We start from the raw sequence: 21,505 nt of genomic DNA, 5'->3' as shown, positions 1-21,505 counted from the left end.
TTGTTTAAGACCAGAACTTTGTATTTGTCACTAGTAATATGCTTCATTGGCTTCAAAAGAACTTAACCATTGTTAACTTTAGTTGGATCAGAACCCAATGTATGAAAATAAGCCTGCTCATTTTGGAACATGTACTGCTATGTATGCATTTTCCTTACAAGTTTCAAAGCAAATTTATCTTTCATTATTGGATTCAAAGTGGGGGCAGTTGACCAATTTCTCTTCATTTTTCAGCCTGACAGCCAAATGTCCTTGTGGACAACCTTTCCTGGGCCATATGTTGATTGTGGGCATGGCCAGAGGCAAACAGTGGGTGGAGCAACAGGTGAGAATCTTACCTTTGTACAGTAGGTGACATTTGAGCTATGTAAAAATCATATGTTTACACACACACACCAAATATCTCCATAACAGACAAGCACTATGCCATATCACAGTTCAAGGAGACATTCCAGCCAGGTGTAAATTTTTGTGGAGGATGCATTGTAGGACAACTGAGGGGTGTCTCTGAGGAAGAGCTGTGACCTGGGGAGAGTCCTGAGGGTCAGACTGAGACATCTGGATTGGGCCACATTTGGTGTCTGGGTCTAAGGTTCCCCACCCTTGGCTCATATAATAACCGTACAGTGTTATTAAATAACAGTTGCTTAGTGAAGTGCTTTAAATGCTACAGTCTGGGGTTTTTTACTTGTTCAGTACATAGGTTGACAAGGATAGAAACTGTGAGGTCACAGATGATAGATAGATAGATAGATAGATGACTGATAGATAGATAGATAGATGATAGATAGATAGATAGATAGATAGATAGATAGATAGATAGATGATAGATAGATATAGATAATGATGATAGATAGATAGATAGATGATAGATAGATAGATAGATAGATAGATAGATAGATAGATGATAGATAGATAGATATAGATTGATAGATACACACACACACTTTCTCTCTCACACACACATACACACTTGCCCAGTTTTTCAGATCCAGAGTCGAGTCCCTAAGGTTGGATGGTGCCTTGTATGCCTCTTTCTGGCAACTCCTGCAGCCAAGCTGCTTTCCTTTGGACCACACCAGCGAGGCCAAGAGGAGGGTTTTGTTGTCTCTGCAGCCCAGGACTTCCACAAATACTGCCCAGGCTTATGTACCATGGAGGTCACTTTGGTGCTGCTAATATAGTGGTTTGACTTCACCCCTGGAGGCATACTCCATTGTCTCTTGAGACAGACAGCTGTCAACAACAAATATGCCTGGATAAGAAACAACACTTTAATAACCCATCAGGCAAAACAAAACACTTAAAGGTACAACAGAAACCGTTTCAGCTCATCTGGTAGCAGAAGTTCACTCATTCTCTGTCGCTGTTTGCATCCTAAGGACTTCCGTATGCAAAGGCGGCACAACTGCATCAAGGAGAAGGGCCCTGGAGAGGGAAAGAGGCCAAAGATACAAGCAAGGTATTATTGACTTCATAACACTTTCCCACAAAACACCGTCTGCAGCTGCATCACAAGGTCAGCTTTTCTGAGACCCGGAGCAGCTGCACTGAAACAAGACAGCTTTGAGTTCTCTGCTCTCACAGTGCACCTGAAAGCTTCAAGAAATTCTTGCGTTTGACTTTTTCCAAATTGAGATATATTGTTCAAGGTCAAAAGCAAATTACTGCATAAGAGAAATATGGGCTGAAACAAAGACAAACAAAGCAACTGACTGTATTACGAAGGCTATTGCTAAATGGGCAATGAAATAATATAAAAATAGATCTGATTGTCTGTAATCTTTGGGTCTATAATCTTGAAAAAAAAATTGCAGCAACCGATTATTGCTATACGGCTTTAAGATGAAAGTAAAATAGCAGTCTTCTGGAATAACATTGATTTTAGCTAAGTGGGCCATTCTACTTTCTCCAGCCCCAAATGGTGATAGTAGTGGGATTTCATCCTTGACCATTATCTGTGGAAAAGAGTTAAATACTGCCTTTACCTCAATGAATTTGCAATCCTTTTCTCCCCTTGCTGAAACTGCAGGGCAGGGTGGAGGGAGAGAGAAAAATAGATACAAAGGAGAAGGTCAGAGTGATAGTGCTGATTTCTAGACAGGAGAGATAGTCTATAGAACAAGAAGTTGCTAGTGCAAGTTCTGCACAGCTCAAAACCATCCAGAAAAGCAACTGAATAACTGATCTCCTGGGGGAAATACATAGGAAGTTAATTGGGTTAAAAGGGTAAGATTTTCTGAACTTTGGGGGAGGGGGGGACAACCTCAAAGCTGAACAGGGGAAAAAATTGAAGGATTATCTTTTGATTATGATATCATGCAGAGCAGATGCTCAGTGTGGAAGCAGCTTTTGTCAGAAAAAAACCCCTAAATTTATCCCTCAGCTACATTAGTGGTTGCAGTGGCCTCCCCTCTGATATAAAGTCAAAAAATGAATTTGATGGGAGCAAAAAGTTATCTCTCTCGCCCCTGACACCCCGCACAGAGTAGCATGCACAAACCATGTCACAATGGATTTCAAGCAGGGAGCAACAACACTTTGCAAGAGTAGAAGCAGAATACAGATCTCTAGGTCGCTCAAGTAAATGAACAGCAGGCAGAAAAGGGAAAGCTCTCCTCTGGGACCATGATCCAATGCTAACGGGGCAAATTGCCTTTCCAGCGTCAAGGACTACATATCTGGATGTGAGCACAGTATAGAGATTTTCCAATGATTTTTTAAAAAAAATCAAAATAAATCAAAATATTTATTTACATACAGCCCAGTGCCGGATTTACGTATAAGCTAAACAAGCTATAGCTTAGGGCCCCACTCTGTTGGGCGCCCCCCAAAAAATTAAAGGGAAAAAACCTGGATGTACATTTCCAAAATATATGTAAATGTGTTTGCATTATTAAGTTTGTTGTGAATAAAAATCATTTTAAGTTAGAACTTAACAATTAATTCACTATTAATATACTTCTTAATTTTATTTCAAAATTAATATACTTCTTAATTGTATTTCAGTTCAACAATTACTTTGATAAAATATTTTGTCATGTGCAAATGGCTTTAGATATGTATTAGGTCTATAAATTACCATATAGCATATATTCAACACAAAAAACAGCGACAATTCGTTGTTGACAAAGGACAGCTGGACATATAAAGGGTCCCATTACCTTCAGTAGCTTAGGGCTTCATCAAACCTAAATCCAGCCCTGGTACAGCCCATTTCAAATATTCAAAATGCTTGGCATATATTATATCACTAATTCTAGACGGAATGTTATATCATCCAATAACCAGTTTCTTATTGTGCCAGTTTGTGATAACCCAGAGGAAAGCCAACTCTATCCAAGATCATACGTGGAAAACAACGATGCTCGTTTGTTTGTTTGAATGAATGAATGATGTGTGTTGCAACAGAAATGTTAGAGCTGCCACACTGAAGTCAAACATCTCATTATGATTTAACGGAGCTGAGCACAGTCATTCATATCCACTATTTAGCTCTCATTAGCAGCTATGTTATTTATCTGCCAACTGCAAGATGAACGTCGTATTTTCTTACAAAACATGGTAATTAAATATGGCAACAGAGCTTTTAAAAGCCTTTCCTCAGTGAGATTCATACTTGCGGCCTTCAAAACATTTCACAATAGTATAATAACTATACATAGATAGCAAGAGTTAGGCTATATACATATTTCATCTTTTATTTATCCCTTGAAATGATTCCACACAGATGCAACTATGTTGGCAGGAATAGTCTACTGTAGTACATCAGGCCTATACAGCAAACCTTCTATGGCTTCATATGAGACATTTACACTAGCGTTACAAAAAAACACCAACCCACCATCATTTATATCAGGCATAGGCAAACTCGGCCCTCCAGATGTTTTGGGACTACAGCTCCCATCATCCCTAGCTAACAGGACCAATGGTCAGGGATTATGGGAGTTGTAGTCCCAAAACTTCTGGAGGGCCGAGTTTGCCTATGCCTGATTTATATCATACAATGCATATCCCCTAGTGTCTGTATATAACAATTTGATCTAAGTGAATATGTGTGTCTAAGTGTGTAGACGTAGATATAAATATTTGCATAAAGAGTCAGACTGAGCTTACAGTCTCCTATCCTGGAAAACATAACAAGCACAATCAATATGAATTAGTTTTATGCTCATCAGGAAATATGCAAAAGGAAATATTAATTTTGTGTGATAAGGAGGGTCCCCAAATTTGCTTACAGATCTGAAACAATACAGTCCCACTGGTCTGTTTTTCTTTTATACTATCTGCTGTATTCTTTCAATGCAACAAATAGTATCAAATAATAATAATAATAATAATAATAATAATAATGAACCACATATGCACAAGAAAATCGAGTCTATTTTGATGGGTATAAATTTGCTGAAAAGAAGTGCATAACAGAAGGGAACCTGCTATCAAAGCATTCACATGCTATTGTCACACCAGATGATGCATATTGGCGGTACATCCTACAAGATTTTTTCCCCTTCTTGGAGCACTTTCCCACCCAACTTATTTCTGTTTCATACCAAGAAATCCGGGCGTGGATACTAGTCTTTGAACAAAAATCGCAAAGTGTAACAAGGATTAAAACCAAGGTTTCGGAGTTACAAGAACACACTGTTCTCCTTTCTTCTGAGACCTGGATCCTACAAAGATGCCCTTGAATGCATAGCTATCGCCATGTGTACTCCCTAACATAACTTCAGGGTCACATTGTGGCATCAGTTGTTGTAACCAAGTCGAGTTATCTGCAAGGTTTTTTTATTATTTAGCTCAGATTAACAAGTATAATTAACAATGTGGTGGGAGAAGAGAGAGAGAAAGAGAGAGAGAGAGAAAGAGAGTGTGTCCTTTTCAAAGCTTGATTCAGCACCCTTAAATACTTTGAATTTGAATGAAACCAAGATTAATAGGCACCTTCTCTCTGCAGCAATGTCTGCACTAGCGTGTTGTTTGGAGGAACCAGGTCTGTTGGCTTTTTGCCCTCGGCATTCACAGCCCCAATATCTGCTCCAAACTCAATAAGTAAATGCACTAAGTTAGCATTGGAGGTCTGAGCAGCCATGTGGAGAGGGGAATTCAGTCCTTTCCCAGTATTTGCACTCGCTCCTGGAGGGAGAAAAGGAAAGGAAAAAGTTAAAACTAGCAAAAGCTGCAGTTCCCCATGTTCTTTATTACCTCTGGTCAGTTTAAGGATCATTTAAGGCTCACACAATCTCCTCCTATATATGCACATTAGTTGTTGGGGTTTTTTTAGTTTAAATTTCAACTGGCTTCAAGCCTGTTCACGGACTTTGGCTTGCAGCCAAAGCAACGTGGAAACTGAACACGCATGAAAGGATTCGGGGATGTTCACAAAGAATGATTGATGCCTTTGCACAGTACAGGTCCCAGTGTTCTTGACAATTAACCTAACAAGCAAATATTTCAACCCACGTAGGTTGTCTCAGGCAGGTGTTTGAGTTGGCAGGAGAACACAGAGCAAACTGTAGAAAGCTACAAGGCAAAGCTCACTTCTGTCTGTGCACATTTTGTGTCAGTTTAGCCAAACTTGAGGTACTCACTCTGGTTTCATTAGGTGTGAATCTCTCAGTTCGGCAACTCAAACGTCCTGCGAAGCTTCCACTTGAGTGCAAGAAGCTCTTGCAACCAATCAGAAGCCGTGCCTCGGTTGCCGAATATTTCAGAAGTCAAACGGTCTTCCAGTATGGAGTACGTTCGACAACCAAGGTTTGACTGTATATGTTATTCTACTGTAAGGCAGGAACCTGTGCATTCCCCACCACCACTAGGGGACAGACAGACTGACAGACACACACACACACACACACACACACAGAGAGAGAGAGAGAGAGAGAGAGAGAGAGAGAGATGAAGCTGCACTAAAACTTCCATTATTCCTGATCATTGGCCATGCTGGCTGGAACTGATAGGATTTGGAGTTTAGCAGGCTTCTCACCCCTGCTACAAGAGTATGGTATGTTCCTAGTGGCCTTAAGTAAATCTGCAATTTTAGTGCAATCAGTGCAAGGAGAAGAATACCCTCTGTACTCCTGATTTGAGGAGAGACTGTGGCTCAGTAGGCTTCACATGCAAAAGGTCCCAGGTTCAGTCCCCAGCATCTCCACATCGGGTTGGGAGGCATCTGACTGAAACCCCAACCACTGCCAGTCTATACTCAGACAAACAGAGCTAGATAGACAAAAGATCTGGTTCATATAAGGGAGCTTCCTGTATTGCTATGATGAGGTGGACAGGTTTGAGAAGGGGCCTATGAGCATTGGTGGTTTTGTGTTTGCATCGGCCACGGCCACCTCTGAGTAAGGAGAACCTTGTTGTGGTGGATCTAACTTGTTAAAATATGAGCTCATTTATTTCAGTGGCTGCTGTCCAAAGAGAGACCCTGGGATCTGTTAACACCTTACAAATTCTGCAGGCAAAATTATTGCATCACTGTTATTTCCCTTTTGGGGGTGGGGCATTCCCTTGCTGTTTGGGGGATTCCCTCCCTCTGCTTAGGTTTTCTAAAAACTATTATATACCTGTATACCTGAAGGAGTGACTCCACCTTCATTATCCAACCCAGATACTGAGAGGTCCAGGCAGAGGACCTTCTCGATAGTGGAATTCACCCTGCAGAACGCCCTCCCATCAGATGTCAAGCAGATAAACTAATAAACAACTATTTAACTTTTAGAAGACACCTGAAGGTTCAGGGAAGTTTTTAACGGTTGGTGTTTTATTGTGTTTTTAGTATTTTGTTGGGAGCTGCCGAGTCAGATGGGCAGCATATTATTATTATTATTATTATTATTATTATTATTATTATTACAGATCTCCCCAGGCTGGCTCATAACCTTTCTCTTGTGCGTGGATGATGCCATTTTGGCTTCATAAGGATCCATCTTTGAAGAGGGAGTTTGCTATTGGCTTACAAGTCAAAGGTAGCCAACATGGTGCTCTCCAGATGTTTTTAACTACAATTCCCATCAGCCCCAGCCAGTGTGGCCAAAGGTCATGGATAACTGGAGCTGTAGTCCACAATGTCTGGAGACACCATGTTGCCTACCCCTGATGCAAGATATAACATTTTAAAAATTACCTGACTCAAGTAATTTTTTGACACAGTCCTCTTGCTGGCTCTCACAAGCGACGTAGAGTGGAGTACCAAGATGCTTTATGTTGTGATCAATATTGACTCCGTGGGATACAAGGGCTTCCACACATTTGGTATGACCTTAAAGGATTACAGGCAGTTTATAAGTCGTATCAAAACCAACCTGATGACTAAAACTTTGTAGCTGTGATAGAAATCAGCAAGGCTTTGCTGTCTTTTCAAAAAAATTCCAGTTTCATCCACTCTCTTTGTCTCTAGCATTAAGGTTTCTTTTTCTGCCAAATTTTAATGAACCTATTTGGTGGGATCAACGGTTGCTGCTTCTGCACAATGAAATTCAAACAAACATTGTTTCCCGCATTATCTTATTTCCTAACCACCCCAAGAAAACAGGGCTAGCCCTCTTAGAAAGTCAGTGTGATAGAAGTTGTGCTCTGTGATAACACTAAACCATCGTTTACCATTATGGTAATAAGCCTACTCTCTTCCTGGACTTGCACCCTCCCCTCCCTCCTTTGGTGCATCTGTGAGGTAGTGATTGGAATCACTTTCTGTTTCAGATTAACTGCAGTTAGGTGTGTCAGCCAAACCCTGCACTGTGGTTGATGCTGGTTAGTAAAAACAAACCTGCTGCATAAACCGTGGTTTGATTAAACATACATACACATCACAGGTGGTTTTATCTGCAACCCATGCATTCAAATGAATCAATGGATGCAAAGATTGTGTTGGCATAAAGGCACATCTGCTGACATTTACCTCGCTTAGCAGCTTCGTGGATAGGTGATGCCAGATCGCACACGGCATGGGGGCTGGCTCCATGCTGCAGTAACAGGTTCAAGCAGTCTACACTGCCACTGACACAAGCATTGAACAAAGGGGTGTTCCAGTCAATGGTAGCCATGTTCACCTGAAAGGAAAAGAGCCAGCAATGTAGCTGTTGCCTAAAGTGGTGGAACAAACATTGGGAAAACAGCCATACAACTGAATATTTACTAACCACCCCACCTTAAGTCATTTTGATGGCATTAAGCATGACATTTTCATCAGCCAGAAATAAGCATATACCACCTAGATTTCAATTTGAGACCTTCTTATTGTTTTCAGTGCTAAGACACAGTCCTAAGAATGTTGATAACAAAGCGCTTTGGAGCATTATCAGAATGTGGTTTGCTCACACCCTCTTCCCACCCAGCCAAGATCAGGGGCAATGACTTTCAGAGAGATTCCAGCCCCTGGCCTTCTTTTCTATAAACAAATTACTGCAGTCAGTCAGCAGCAACCTTGCACATAGCATATGCAATTCTAGAATATTTATTCTATTCTTAATAGATTGTCCTGGCGGTGATTGGGAAGGATTTTTTCCCAACCACAGATTGGTCAGTGACAATGAGAAAGTAGTGCCGTTGGGGGGGTGTGTGTCATCATTGGCATGGCTCACTTTCTTGAGCTATCAGGGCATCTTATTTCTGCATGCACCCAAATCCTAGACATCTTCAAGTTACTCACATTGGCCCCGTGGTTTAACAAGACACTGGCACAGGCAGAATGTCCCCCTAAGCAAGCTTCGTGAAGAGGAGAAACACAATCTGCCGTCACAAGATTCACACTACTTCCCTGATTTTAAAAAAAAAAGGATAATTAGAGGCTGATCCCTGCATTACCACATGAATCTGAAATGTTTTATGTTGCCAGCAGTGCAAGTCCATTCACTACTACTCAGAAGCAAGTCCCATTAATTTAAATTAAATGAGGTAAGTGTTGTGTATAGCATCACAGTCCTAAGCACTGGCGCACCCTTGGTCTCAGAGACAGTAGCGATTGTTGCTTCAGTTGCGTAAGTCCCACTGACGTGAGGAATGATTGGTTCACTCAAGGGTTATTCTTGATATGCAAACTAACTTCAACAATGTTGCATCTGCAGAATGCAGATGTCTTGCTTCCCTATCTGTCTATTCCCAGCTTCCTTAGAAATTGTAGGGGCCTTTTTGCTAATCCACCATTATTAAAAAACTGAAAATGAGAACATAGGAACATAGGACACTGCCTCAGACCAATGGTCCATTTAGTTCAGTATTCCAAACACTGACTGGTAGCTAATGATGGACAAATCTGTCAGCTTGTTCTCTCATTATATCCGTTTTTCAGATCTTAAATTCAGTGCTCGACATTTCTGCAGCAATGTGGGATTTTATTTATTTTTTAATTCTCACAAAAAACCACCAGCATTTTCATGCAAATTCCTCCTAATAAACACATTTTTATATGCAGTGTCAGCTAATATACATTTCTGTAAGCAATTTCCCCCTAACAGGATGCATTTTATAAATCTAGAATTGCACTCTTTCATCTAATACATTCATATTCACATTCTCTGATTGGAGAACTACATTGCAAAGTTCAGAGACTCTGCACAGCTGTTGTTAATATACTACTGCATTAGTCAGCAGTGCCATTCCCCACACCCATGTTCCTTTTGCAATGCCTATTTACAAGTAAATTCCACTCAGGAAGGTTCATCCCGATGCTAATGACAAGCCTCCTGTTTGCAGTTTCAGCTTGTTGATCTGGGCTCTGATCTAAATAGCCTTTGTAAATTTCCGCAATGTCCGTTTCTTTTCCAGAGTGGTGGGGGTGATACCCTCTCATTGTTTTCTCTTTTCTTTTTCAAACAGTAAAATGGCATTATAAAAAGAAATTAAGTTTCAACATTTAAAAATGAGAAAAAGGAAGTGAGAGGAAATCAATTAAGTATGGCTACTATCCTAACTTGACAGCAAATCCCATGGCACTCAATAGGACTGATTTCTGACATGGTTAGAATTGCACTGTAAAACTCTGCCCCACACCCTGCTACAATCCTGGAAAGCGAAACAAACACCAGGGGAATTAGATAGGGTCTATTGCAGGCTTATTAACTACTCGCCCCTAGACCTGGATCAAAAGCAATAAAAAGTTCATCAATAAAATGGACTGAACTTGCAAAGAGAGAGTGTTCAATTTAAAGGCACTGGAGCCCCGAAATACCATAATAGCATTTCACCTGTTCACCCTGGACAAGCTGATGCTGCAACTGCATCTTATTGCAAAATAATCACTATAAATTGAGGGTGCAAAAACTTGGGAGGTTTACCCATCAAATACTAGACTGCAACAGTTAATAACAACATGGGTGCCTATTAAAAAAGTGAGTGGACACAGAAAGAAGTGCTCATATGGAAGCATCCCTGTTCACAGAATTGGGAGTGACCTCAAAGGCCATGTAGCCCACCTCCCTGCCAATGCAGCAAACAACTGTCACAGCATCCCTGGTAGATGGCCTTCAGGCCTCCACTAAAAAAAAAAAAAAAACTCTGAACAAAGGAGGATCCACCGCCTTCCAAGGCAGTCTGTTCCAGTACCAGCTAGTGGGGCAGAGTGTCACTCACCTGGCCTCCCAAAACAGGTTGCTACCGATAATCAAGGGTGTGTTGAGGTGGCAGAGAGGTCAGCATGGTTGCAGGAGAAGTGTTGGACTGGCTCTGCTGCTGCATCTGCACCACGCCAGCGTCACCACTGCCTCACCTGCTCTGTTATCGGCAGTGACCTCCACATGGGAAGTCGAGTGAGCAATGCTGCTCCACCTCACCAGCTGCTACTGGTCTCGTCCATTCAATGATATCCTTCCTTTTGCCTTCAATACAACTTTCTTAATGGGATTCATGCATAGTGTTCCTCTTAAGCTATGCTACATGTTTATATATGATTCTTTTTTTCAGCCCACTTAGTCAACATTAACATGTAGCTTCCAGAAAGCTCCCGCTGTCATTAGTGGACTTATGCAAAAGTGAGATGGATAATCACCATTCTTCCTACAAAGAACAACTGAAAGGAACTCTTCCCTTTCCAACTCTCAACTCTTGGGGTGCTTTGTTTTTGTTTTTGTTTTTGTTTTGAATAGCTCACAAGACTACCATTTTCTGAAAACATTACATTTTAGTTCTCCTTCAGGTCAACACATATGTTTGCTACCTTACTGCATAAAATGGAATGTGCCTTCAACAAGAGGCTTAATGAGCAAGGCAAACTCAATGTTTATCTCCCTAATGGTGCAGTACCTGATGGATGAGTTTCTTCAGAGCAAGCAGCCGCCCATGAATGGAAGCATCGTGCAAAGGAGACCAGTCAGAAACAAAATCTGCATTAAGAGGGGAAACAAGGCTTAAGAATGTGATTAAATGAAGTTATCTACTCTTGGTTTGGGGAAAGTAGCTCAGTAAATCCGGCACTGTCTAAAAGGATTCTTAAAGGTTAAGCGATATCCATGTGTTTAAATGTGATTACTTCATCCTTGCTTCAGTGAGCAAAAGCAATTGTGTTTTATTACCCGACCTGTCAACCTGATCTCAAGGCAATGAACTTCGAGGGAAGACCAAACTGTTGCATGCTAGAGAAACAGATAAAAAGTCAGTGTCATAACACATCCATTGGCATGTCTTTTCCTTTCTTTTCCTCTTCAATGATAATGCTTGGCTAGTATCCATATATATACTACCTTGATATACTCTCCTTGTTTGCATTACCCAGTAGGCAGAACAACAGATTATGCCAGGTGTGCCTACCTATACCGTTTTTACTTCCCTTCCTCTGTTATTTCTCCTGGGTCAGATTTTAGCTGGTAAACTCCACAGAATAAGGACAGCATGCACTTTGATTGTTTAATAAAAGCAGCAGCAGCAATTGGTACATTCTGGAATGATTTAGAGACTGATATACCATTCAGAATGTCATCATGAGAGAAGGTCCAGCTGCTGGCAATATATGGTTTTCCGCTCAATTTGATAATAAAGATGCTGCAGTACCTATCTGTGAGAGGAGACTCCTTCTTCCATGTTTTGTCACAGATCATTAACCAAACTGCTAAACAAACATAAATCCTCAATAATGGCTCACTGGAAACACAGCTCAGCAAAACAGTGAAACCTGAAAAGGTATCAAAATACCCTCTCAATAACTTATTCCTTAACTATTTTTTACTCCTTTCCATTTTTTTATCTCATCCATGCCCTCATACTTTTCTTTCAGTTCTGCTCATTCTCATTGACAAGAACTCTTCCAGGCCAATCACATTTATGCTTATATCATTGCAACAACCTCTGAGGTTAGACTGAGGCAAAGTGTCCTGGTTCACATACAATATTAAGCCATGGCTTGTTTACCCTAACTGTGGTTTGTTTGAATGTCCAAACCCATCCCAGTAAAATAATAACAGTTTGTTTTCCGCCAAAAAACCCCCATAACTGGTTGTTGACTTATGAACTCTGCCTTGTTTTTACTATGGTTTGGTGTCACGTCTGAACCCAACAGCCTTGCTGAACCATGGTGAGTCTGTTCTCCTCACCCCTGACACTTGTAAAGCTAAAACGGCACAAGGCAAGAGTAGCTGGAAAACAAGCCAAAATTTGGAGAAAAGAAGGCATGGCTTGCTTGTTCACTTGCTTGTGACATGACTCATGGTTTGTTGAACAAAGTATGGCTTAGCATTATGTGTAAACACAGCCAGTGACTGGTTCGAAGTAATTAGTGGTGTTCATGGAGAATCTGAACCAAAATCCCAACATTCCAAGAGTAAAGCTGCAATTCTCTACACACTTACCTGGGAGTAAACTCTATTGGACATGCATAGGGTTGCACTGTAGCACTCTACACATTTGAACTACACCATTTCATTGTGATGTACCTTAATCTGTGACACATTAGTGAGGGGAATTTAGATGAAATGAATCTACTGGCCCATACCTAAATCTTAATTTCCAGCTTTTAGCCACAGACATGCAAAACATCATATGAATATGTTATTTTTAAAATTATGAATGGTTTAACATTAGAATATAATACCTACAGGATGATCCACTGACGTAGTCCTTAGAGTATATATATCTAGCCACCTGGGTGGTATCACCTGGTGCCAGTTACCAGAGGACTATGTTATTACATGCTATGGGTGTCGGACTTGCTGGCGGTCTATTTTTGATGCATTGTGGTAGGTCCAGGCCACCATCCTCTGCCCTATCCTCAAAGAGAAGTAGGTTGCCTCTAATGAGGATGCAGCTCACTTGTTGCATTATCTATACAAGGTAGATGATAAAATCAACAGTATTGCGCAACTGATCAGAATCAGGACAGCATAAATTCTGTGCTTGGAGTACAACTGTTCAAAGGTTTCAATAACGTTTGACTATGTAATAATGACAACCATGAGACCACAGTGGTAACACTAGCTCAGACAAAATCATTGAAACAAAACTTTTATTTTCTAAATGGGAGCTGAATTTGCTTAATTTGGGGGACACTTCTCCCTATTTTGCTGCTGTCACTTGCATATCATAGTTGAATAAGTTGATTAAATTTTGTAAGCCCTGGGCACTTTTTCTTAAGTAGCTACATCAGCAGTTTGTTTTTAACATCCTGAAAAATAATATGTTATCCTGAACTCAGCACTAATGTCTCTGTGTCTTATCCATGTAAAAATCACCACCTCCCCCATCAGATCAACAGGGAAACTAAGAGGAAAATGCAAACAGAATTACTTGTCTGCCGTGAAGGATTTTCCAAGGTTACAGCCAGCTATGATCCAATCTGTATCTGCAGAACATCATGTAATAGAACCCTCGTGAGACTGTACCCAAGGAAGACCGTAGCTAAGTGGTAGATCACATCATGCCTTGCAAGGTCCCAAATTCAATGTCAGCTAAATGTGCAAGTGCCAAGTGATGGGACAGGCCTCTTCCAGGCGCTCAGAAAACATCCTGCTAGTTAGAGTAGACTGTGACCCTCCAGATATCGTTGGACTCCAGCTCCCATCAGCCCCAGCCAGCACAGCCAATGGCCAGGGATGATGGAAGCTGTAGTTCAGCAACATCTGGAAGGCGACAGGTTCCTCACCCGTGGAGTACTGAGTTCTATGGACCAATGGTCCCACTCAGTATGAGGAGGCGCCACATTTTCCATTTCAGAATGTAGGGTGGGATTCTGAATGTTTAAATGTTTCCCTATGCCATAAACTTCCTGCATAAAGAAAGCTTCTACATCAGAGAGAAAGCCTGGTCATAACTCTTCTCTTTGATATGCTAGTTTTTCATGGACAAGGGTGGGTTGTTTTTAGAGTGGGGAGCATTCAGGCTTGTAATTCTCCACCTGCAGGAGAAGGCTGCAATGTATGATTTTCTGAATTCGTTGATCAAATATGTGAAATGAATATACTGGGTGGAGTTGAATGTTGCATGAATGTTCCATCGATGGACTGCTGCCTGCCAGACAGAACGATCTTGTCCTCGCCACCCCCACATGCTGTTCTGACCCTCCCACGCCATTTTATGATTCCCTCTAGGATTTCTGGTGCAACTGTGGAAAACATGATTGCCACTGCAATTTGTACACCAGTCCTCCATAAACATAACAGGCAGTGTGGTACAGCAGCCAAACTGTTTGCCTTAAGATGTGAGATAGCCAGGTTCCAATCCTCACTCAGGGAAGCTCCCCTGTTACATTTGCTCCAGGAAAACACCCTGGTTACACTGGACTTCCCTGCAAAAAATGCGTGCACCGCAGATGCCACAAAGCATTGTGTATGTGCATCCAGGAATCCTCATTTCCCATACACATGCATGTGGATGTTTAAAGAGACATGTACATGCCTAGTCGCAATTTGCATATTTGCTGCGTGAAATGCTGATGTTAACACCAGTGTTTCCTGCACTGATTGTAATGCACAGTGGTGCCCTCGGCCATGAAATTCCTTAGTTGGCATTTGGCAAAGTACCCAGTCTTCTCATCCTGTTCTACCTCACATGACTATTCTGAGATTTAAAAAAATAAAACTGAGCTTGTAGACAGGGTACAAATGTAATAAATAAAAGCTATATCTAAATTAAGTCTCAGAGAATAGACTTAAAATAATGATAGATGAATTAAAAGGGGAAAAAATTGTATATTGCTATGGCACTTGGAGATTAAATAAGCAATGTGGATCTCGTTCCTCCACTAAACTGAATATTGAGGGTAGCAGAACTAGGCCCCCGTCTACACTATACATTTAAAGCAGGATCATACTGCTTGAAACAGCCACGGCTTCCCTCAAAGAATCCTGCAAAGTTTAATTTGTTAAGTGTGCTGAGAGTTGTTCCCATCATAGATCCACAATTCTCAGATTGGCTTAACAGTCAATTCCTGATCCTGGAAAACTCTGGGAATTGTAGTTCTGTTAGGAGAATTTGGGGGTGGGTCTCATAACAACTCGCTTAACAAACTATAGTTCCCAGGATTCTTTGGGGGAAGCCACTACAGTGGTACCTTGGTTGTCGAACGTAATCCGTTCCGGAAGTCCATTCGACTCCCAGAACAGTTCAAAAACCAAGGCACGGCTTCCGATTGGCTGCAGGAGCTTCCTGCACTCAATCTGAAGCCGCGGAAGCTGTGTCGGACGTTCGGCTTCCAAAAAACATTCACAAACAGGAACACTCACTTCCGGGTTTGCGGCGTTCGGGAGCCGATTTGTTTGGGAGCCAAGCCATTCAACAACCAAGGTACCACTGTACTTGCTTTAAATGTATAGTGCAGGTGGGCCCTACTCTATGTGCACATAGTGTCACTTCTGTTTACCAGGATGGGGTTGGGGCACAGGTGGAAGGGTTGGTGAAGCCAGGGTTGCAGAGTCACTCTGGTAGAACACCTCCCGTATACACCTATAGAGTCTCAACCTCACTTCTATATAATACCCTAGCGTCACATTGTCCCAGTAAGTAGTAGAAGCAACAACACTTCTCTTGGGAAGGCAGTGACATGGCACTGCCCCACGTCAGCTACTCCTGACAGTTACAATATTATGATATATATACCTTAGTAAAAGTAGATCTGGTAAAACAGGAATGTTTATAAAGCAAATGTCTATATGTATCTTCAACCCGCATACTTCTAAGCATAAATACACACTCATTCATTGTGGCAGCATGTTCAGCTCACATGCTGTATCGTTAACTCAGTTTCTAAATCAACAACAAAAGCAAATATCGATTCATCTAACTGCGAAAGAACTATTCTTTATCACAAATGCCAAATGTTCTATATTTTTTAAAAAAACGCTAGCGAAAGCGGTTTGCTAGTTATCTTAACTTATTGTATACTTGCTCACATCTGGTGGCAATGGTTCAAAACAAGTCACAAGTTAGACTGATAACACCTTAACTTTTCCATTCATCTAGGCTTTTTAACTGCCTCCCATATGCTTTTAAAATGCTTGTTACATAGATCACTCTGTTATTTTAAGCACTGTGGTGCTTTTCACATTTACATTTGCTTTTTGCTGCATTTTATTGTTTTTTATTTGCATTGCTAAACTATTCTGAAAGATGGTATAGAAATGTTCTAAAGACATAATTCTATACATTAACTCTCATTGTGCAGCTATGATCCTTCCACCTCCACTTTGAAACAATCTCTTCCCTTCCCTTTTGTAAATACAGCATTATTACTTACCTCCCATCAGTAGATTAGGTAGGTATGTTGGGTGAGGCTGGCTTTCTGATCTCTGGGATATGCCAGCGTTCGCATTTGCCCCTTTCACATCCATTGCGACACTGGACAGTCTGGCTACTGTGATTTCACTTCACAGCTGAGCTCATAAGAGTTCAAATTCCATCTCGCCTGTTAAAAAAATATCCCAAGTTCTATGAGTCATTTATTAAGCAGTGTGCATGCAAGTGAAGAACATTTTGCAGAAGACCAAGGCTTCAGGTTTACAGGAACCCAAATACCTGGGCACTCCAGCTTAACAGAACACCTCTTCATTGACTGGGTTAAAAAGTACATGAAGATTTCGGGCACAGAGAACAAAGTGAGGGATGTGGCTGATGTCATATCCTTTCCAGGACCATGTCCAATCAGCGAGTTTGCCTTCTGTTTTTATAAGAAAGGAACTTCTCAGTTGCCAAAAAAACAAGACAGAAAGAGCCAGTTTTACTAGCTCAGCAAACTGTGCCTTCAGGGGATTTATAACAGAGAAAGAGAGAAGGGGGGGGGGTAACTCTGTCTGCAATGCCTTTATCACAAGGCACAAATTAATTTTTTTTTAGACATACCATCACAGACATTCAAAAAGAGCATGACTACACGCAGAAATGGCAAGCTGATTCCTTTCTGCACAGAAGTTTTTGCACCACATACCACAAGAATATTAAAACCACATGTTTGGAGAGCTGTTTCCAACTGCTCCTTTATACTCTCTATGGCATGAAAAAGCACAGTGTTAGGCAGAGCTTCTTTATGTCATTTTGATATCTTGACCGCGAATGAACTCAAGACGACACATGATGAAGGGTAAACAAAGCAAAACCCCATTCAAACCAACACGCCAGTTAGAATAACTGTTCTATTCACCCACACCCACACCCCCCATCCATCCGTTTCTGTTTAGGGACTTAATATTACACTTGGTAGTTTGCATATATTTTTTACCTGAATAGAAACTTATTAACTTAGTGGCCCTTCAAGGAAAAATGGCTGGCAACTCCCCAACTATAATTAAATGAAAACAGAGAGGAGCAACGACCACTCATGAGCCTCTCTAAGGCTCACTGAGCAAGGGAAAAAGGAAGAGACTGGCATATTATAAGACAGCGGTGACTGCAATGTATGAGGATCCTGTGTTCTTCTTTTGGCAGTTTGTTATTATTACTACTATTATTAAAGTACAGATAAAACCACTTACCCTATGTGGGCAGTGGCGATTCAGATTGGGGTTGGCAGAGAGCTGGGGTGGGTGGGGTGAGAATCACCTGTGGGGCCGGCTGATGTCAGTAATAGCCACGGCTGGACAAGTGCGGGGGGGGGGGATTACCCGCCAAACTTCTAATTTCAAATGGGCCAATCAGTACCCTAGTAGGGCGGGCAGTGAAATAAGTTGTGGTTTGTTTCCTCGTTTGTGGAATGGTTCCTAGTGTGTTGAAGAAACCATGATTAAAAAAAAAAAACCAGGGCTTTGTGTTGTGGATAATTAATGAGACAATTAAAAGGTAGAATTCAATTTTAAAAAATGGTTATCTAAACACACTGTGGCATCATCAGTTAATTTAAAAGTAAGGTAAAATGGTAAAGGACCCCTGGATGGTTAAGTGCAGTCAATGGCAACTATGGCGTGTGGCGCTCATCTCGCTTTCAGGCTGAGGGAGTCGGCGTTCGTCCACAAACAGCTTTCTGGGTCGTGTGGCCAGCATGACCAAACCACTACTGGCTCAATGGAACACGGTGACGGAAGCCAGAGCACACAGAAACGCCGTTTACCTTCCCGCCACAGCGGTACCTATTTATCTACTTGCACTGGTGTGCTTTCAAACTGCTAGGTTGGCAGGAGCTGGGGCGGAGCAACAGGAGCTCACTCCGTTGTGGGGATTCAAACCACCTACTTTCCTATCAGCAAGCCCTAGAGGCTCTGTGGTTTAGACCACACGCCACCCACGTCCCTTAATTTAATTCAATTCTAAAGTATGTTAAATGATTTATACAAATAATAGTATTTATCCCCAACCAGCAACTCTGAAATATTTAAGAATATATTTCCCGTTCAAGCTTCCACACACCTGGAAGCGCTTCAGAAATCGTGACTCAGTGTTCTTCTCATTTAGGAACTAAGCACAGCCTATCACAACAGCTCTTTTCGGAAAATGTGAACAGACTGAGTAGCATAGGTAGTTCATGCCATTATTCCATTTGTTAGAATAGCTCTTAGCCTCCAGAGTGAAACATCAGCCTTAATCCTACACATTGATGTGTCTGACAGTCTGGTCTTTGACCGCATTTCACATAACTGACAGTAAACTTAAAGTGGGAGAAGGGGCTATACATCAGGATTGAATGATGAGAATTGGCAGAGCAATGTAGGAACAGTTGCATTATGTCTGCTTTCATTATGCTCAAGGTAAAGCTATCCAGTCTTTTCAACAGTGCCTGTTTTTCGCTATAAAAAACAGCAAATCAAAGGGAGCTGCGATTTTCCACAATTCAGGTTTTGCTTCTGAACATCATACCTTCTGATTCTGATGTGCAAGTGTAAAGTGCCAGCGCTTATGTATGCAAAATGGACAAGATGAAACCATCAACCGCCTGGTGGAGCTCTTAAGTTTGTAGAAATAGAAAATATCTGGGGAGGGAACCCTGAAAAGGAGGGGAGCCAAAAGACAGCCTAATGAGCCTGCTCAGTTGTCATGGAATGCAAATCAGCTGTCAGAATGGTGGCAAAATGGATGAGGAGGGTAATGGAGTATCCTGGGTACAGGCATGGCGGACTGACTGTAATAATGGACAGGAACGTTCCACACTACACTACAGTGGTACCTCAGATTAAGAACTTAATTCGTTTTGGAGGTCCGTTCCTAACCTGAAACTGTTCTTAACCTGAGGTACCACTTTAGCTAATGGGGCCTCCCTCTGCTGCCGCGCCACTGCAGTGCGATTTCTGTTCTCATCCTGAAGCAAAGTTCTTAACCTGAGGTACTATTTCTGGGTTAGCGGAGTCTGTAACCTGAAGCGTATGTAACCCGAGGTACCACTGTATTCTGTTGCAGGTCCCAATTGTACTACTAAAATACCAGTCTTTAGCCTCACGATATGTATGTATATATAATAGATATATACCACACCACACTCATTATGGCAGGAAGTCCTTGCCCCAACAACCTACAGCTTTCCAGTTGAAGGGATCTAAAACATGAGTGTCGGCTCTGGCCACATAATTGGGCAATGTGATGGTTTCTTTTAGTGTCACTTCCCACATTCAACTGAGCATGTATGTGTCAGGGGAAGGTTTGCAATTGCGATCCCCTTCCTCCTTCCATTTCTTCTTAGTGTACTTGCACAGAACATGTGAAGAGGTATGTGGAGGGAGGGGCCTTTATAGTGCAGGGACCCCAAAGCAACACATTGACCCAAACCAGCAGATCGTCATTCGGTGACAATGTGGGACAGAGTCTTCTCAGGGACAGCACCCACACCAGACCGGTGCCCTCCCTTGCACAATTCACGAGGCAGAGACAATAATATATTCTAAACTCCTCTTAAACACCAATGGTTGCCCCCAAGCGTCCATTGATTCAGATTCTTGTAACTTTTTCATTCTCTGTTTTGTACACCACTCCGTTTTATTTGAGCTGTTTCAATCTTGTTTTTAGGAAGTTTCACCAAACGCCATTGTTTTAACATAAACCATTTAAAGCACCATTTGTAAATAAATATACACATATGCACTCAAATGGGATTTAGTCCGGGATGCCACCCAGTGTCAAGGTGGTGCTACCCCCTAAATAAAAATTAAGAGCACCCAAGTGTAAACACGTCCCAGCATTTTGGACTAAGCTCAGCATAAGGTGCTTACTCATTCGTAGAAAGGGTGCCAGGAAACGGCTTCAACCTGAAATTCAGTTCTTGACCAAACAGCCTTTACTATGGATCATAAACCAATGAATGAATTAGTCATAGTCGGGGGGGGGGGGGCGGCGGGACTTCATTTCAGGTTGATATTACGTAAGAAAGTAACATTCTGCTGGGCAGAAACCCCACTTCTGAAAAAGCAAGGTCATGACTAGATAACAGGCTAATGGAATAGGTGGTCTCAAGCCTGTGGTGGGATGGTGGCTCACCTTTGAAAGGGGTCAAAACGGAAGCCGGAAGATAAAGGGTTTAGATCTTAAGAAAGCTCATGGGATCTTACCTCCTCACAGTTGGTCCCCCAGACACTTCATTTCCAGCTCCAAGGAGGCAGGGAAGGGGCAGGGAAAGAAGGCAGGAAGGAGATCACGCCAGGCACTAGGGAGCCATATTCTTCATGTTTCCTTCCGTTGCTCTTCCCAGTCTTGTTGCTGCTAGCATGCTCAAAAGAAGTGCATGAGGGATCTAGTAGGAGTAGGTAAGATCCCAGGGGATTTCTTGAGATATAGGTCTTCTCTGAAGGGGCCTACCTGCTGGGCATGGCTGGCTGGGGTGGGGCCAGGAGAAGCAAGGCCTTTAACATTGCAACCACATGATCCTGCAAGTCTTCCCTCCCTCCCAGTTCTAGAGCTGGCAGAGACACAGGCTGTTGGAAGGAGCTGGGCTTTCAGATGCCTCTCATATCTTTGCTTCCTTTTGCCTAAGAACCTCAGATTTGATGTCCAAAGCCTCTTAAGACTCATGAATTCATTATGCTTTTTGCGGCACCAGCCAACACACATTTCTGGTATAACAGTGCCCTGTTTTCAAACTCTTCTAGTCCTCTGTATGCATACCAAATCCCAACTTTTGGTTCCTTCCAATAAGTGTGTAAGATCCAGGTACTGTAGCTCTATAAATAAAGCT

At 41.8% G+C, this 21,505-nt stretch overlaps 1 protein-coding gene across 7 annotated transcripts; it reads right to left on the bottom strand.

Annotated features, from left to right (window-relative positions):
• Nucleotides 1-1,252: 1,252 nt before the first annotated feature.
• On the bottom strand, nucleotides 1,253-21,205 carry ASB9 (ankyrin repeat and SOCS box containing 9). Of its 7 annotated transcripts, XM_079973038.1 has the most exons (9): nucleotides 16,936-17,124; nucleotides 16,658-16,825; nucleotides 11,242-11,321; nucleotides 8,654-8,761; nucleotides 7,904-8,054; nucleotides 7,130-7,264; nucleotides 4,945-5,136; nucleotides 1,989-2,026; nucleotides 1,253-1,428 (listed from the first exon to the last, which is right to left on the bottom strand). In XM_079973038.1, the coding sequence occupies exons 2-9, from the start codon at nucleotides 16,749-16,751 to the stop codon at nucleotides 1,414-1,416; spliced, it is 813 nt and encodes a 270-aa protein (XP_079829164.1). In that variant the 5' UTR covers nucleotides 16,752-16,825; nucleotides 16,936-17,124; the 3' UTR covers nucleotides 1,253-1,413. The 7 variants fall into 7 exon arrangements, with proteins under 7 accessions (XP_079829164.1, XP_079829162.1, XP_079829161.1 ...); XM_079973036.1 differs by lacking the exons at nucleotides 1,989-2,026; nucleotides 16,936-17,124 and adding an exon at nucleotides 21,130-21,205; XM_079973035.1 differs by lacking the exons at nucleotides 1,989-2,026; nucleotides 16,936-17,124 and adding an exon at nucleotides 20,883-21,123.
• Between the last annotated feature and the right edge of the window lie 300 nt (nucleotides 21,206-21,505).

The sequence above is a fragment of the Podarcis cretensis genome, assembly GCF_951804945.1.
Source record: "Podarcis cretensis genome assembly, chromosome: 4".
Taxonomy (NCBI): domain Eukaryota; kingdom Metazoa; phylum Chordata; class Lepidosauria; order Squamata; family Lacertidae; genus Podarcis; species Podarcis cretensis.
This window is presented reverse-complemented; position numbering and strand designations above follow the sequence as displayed.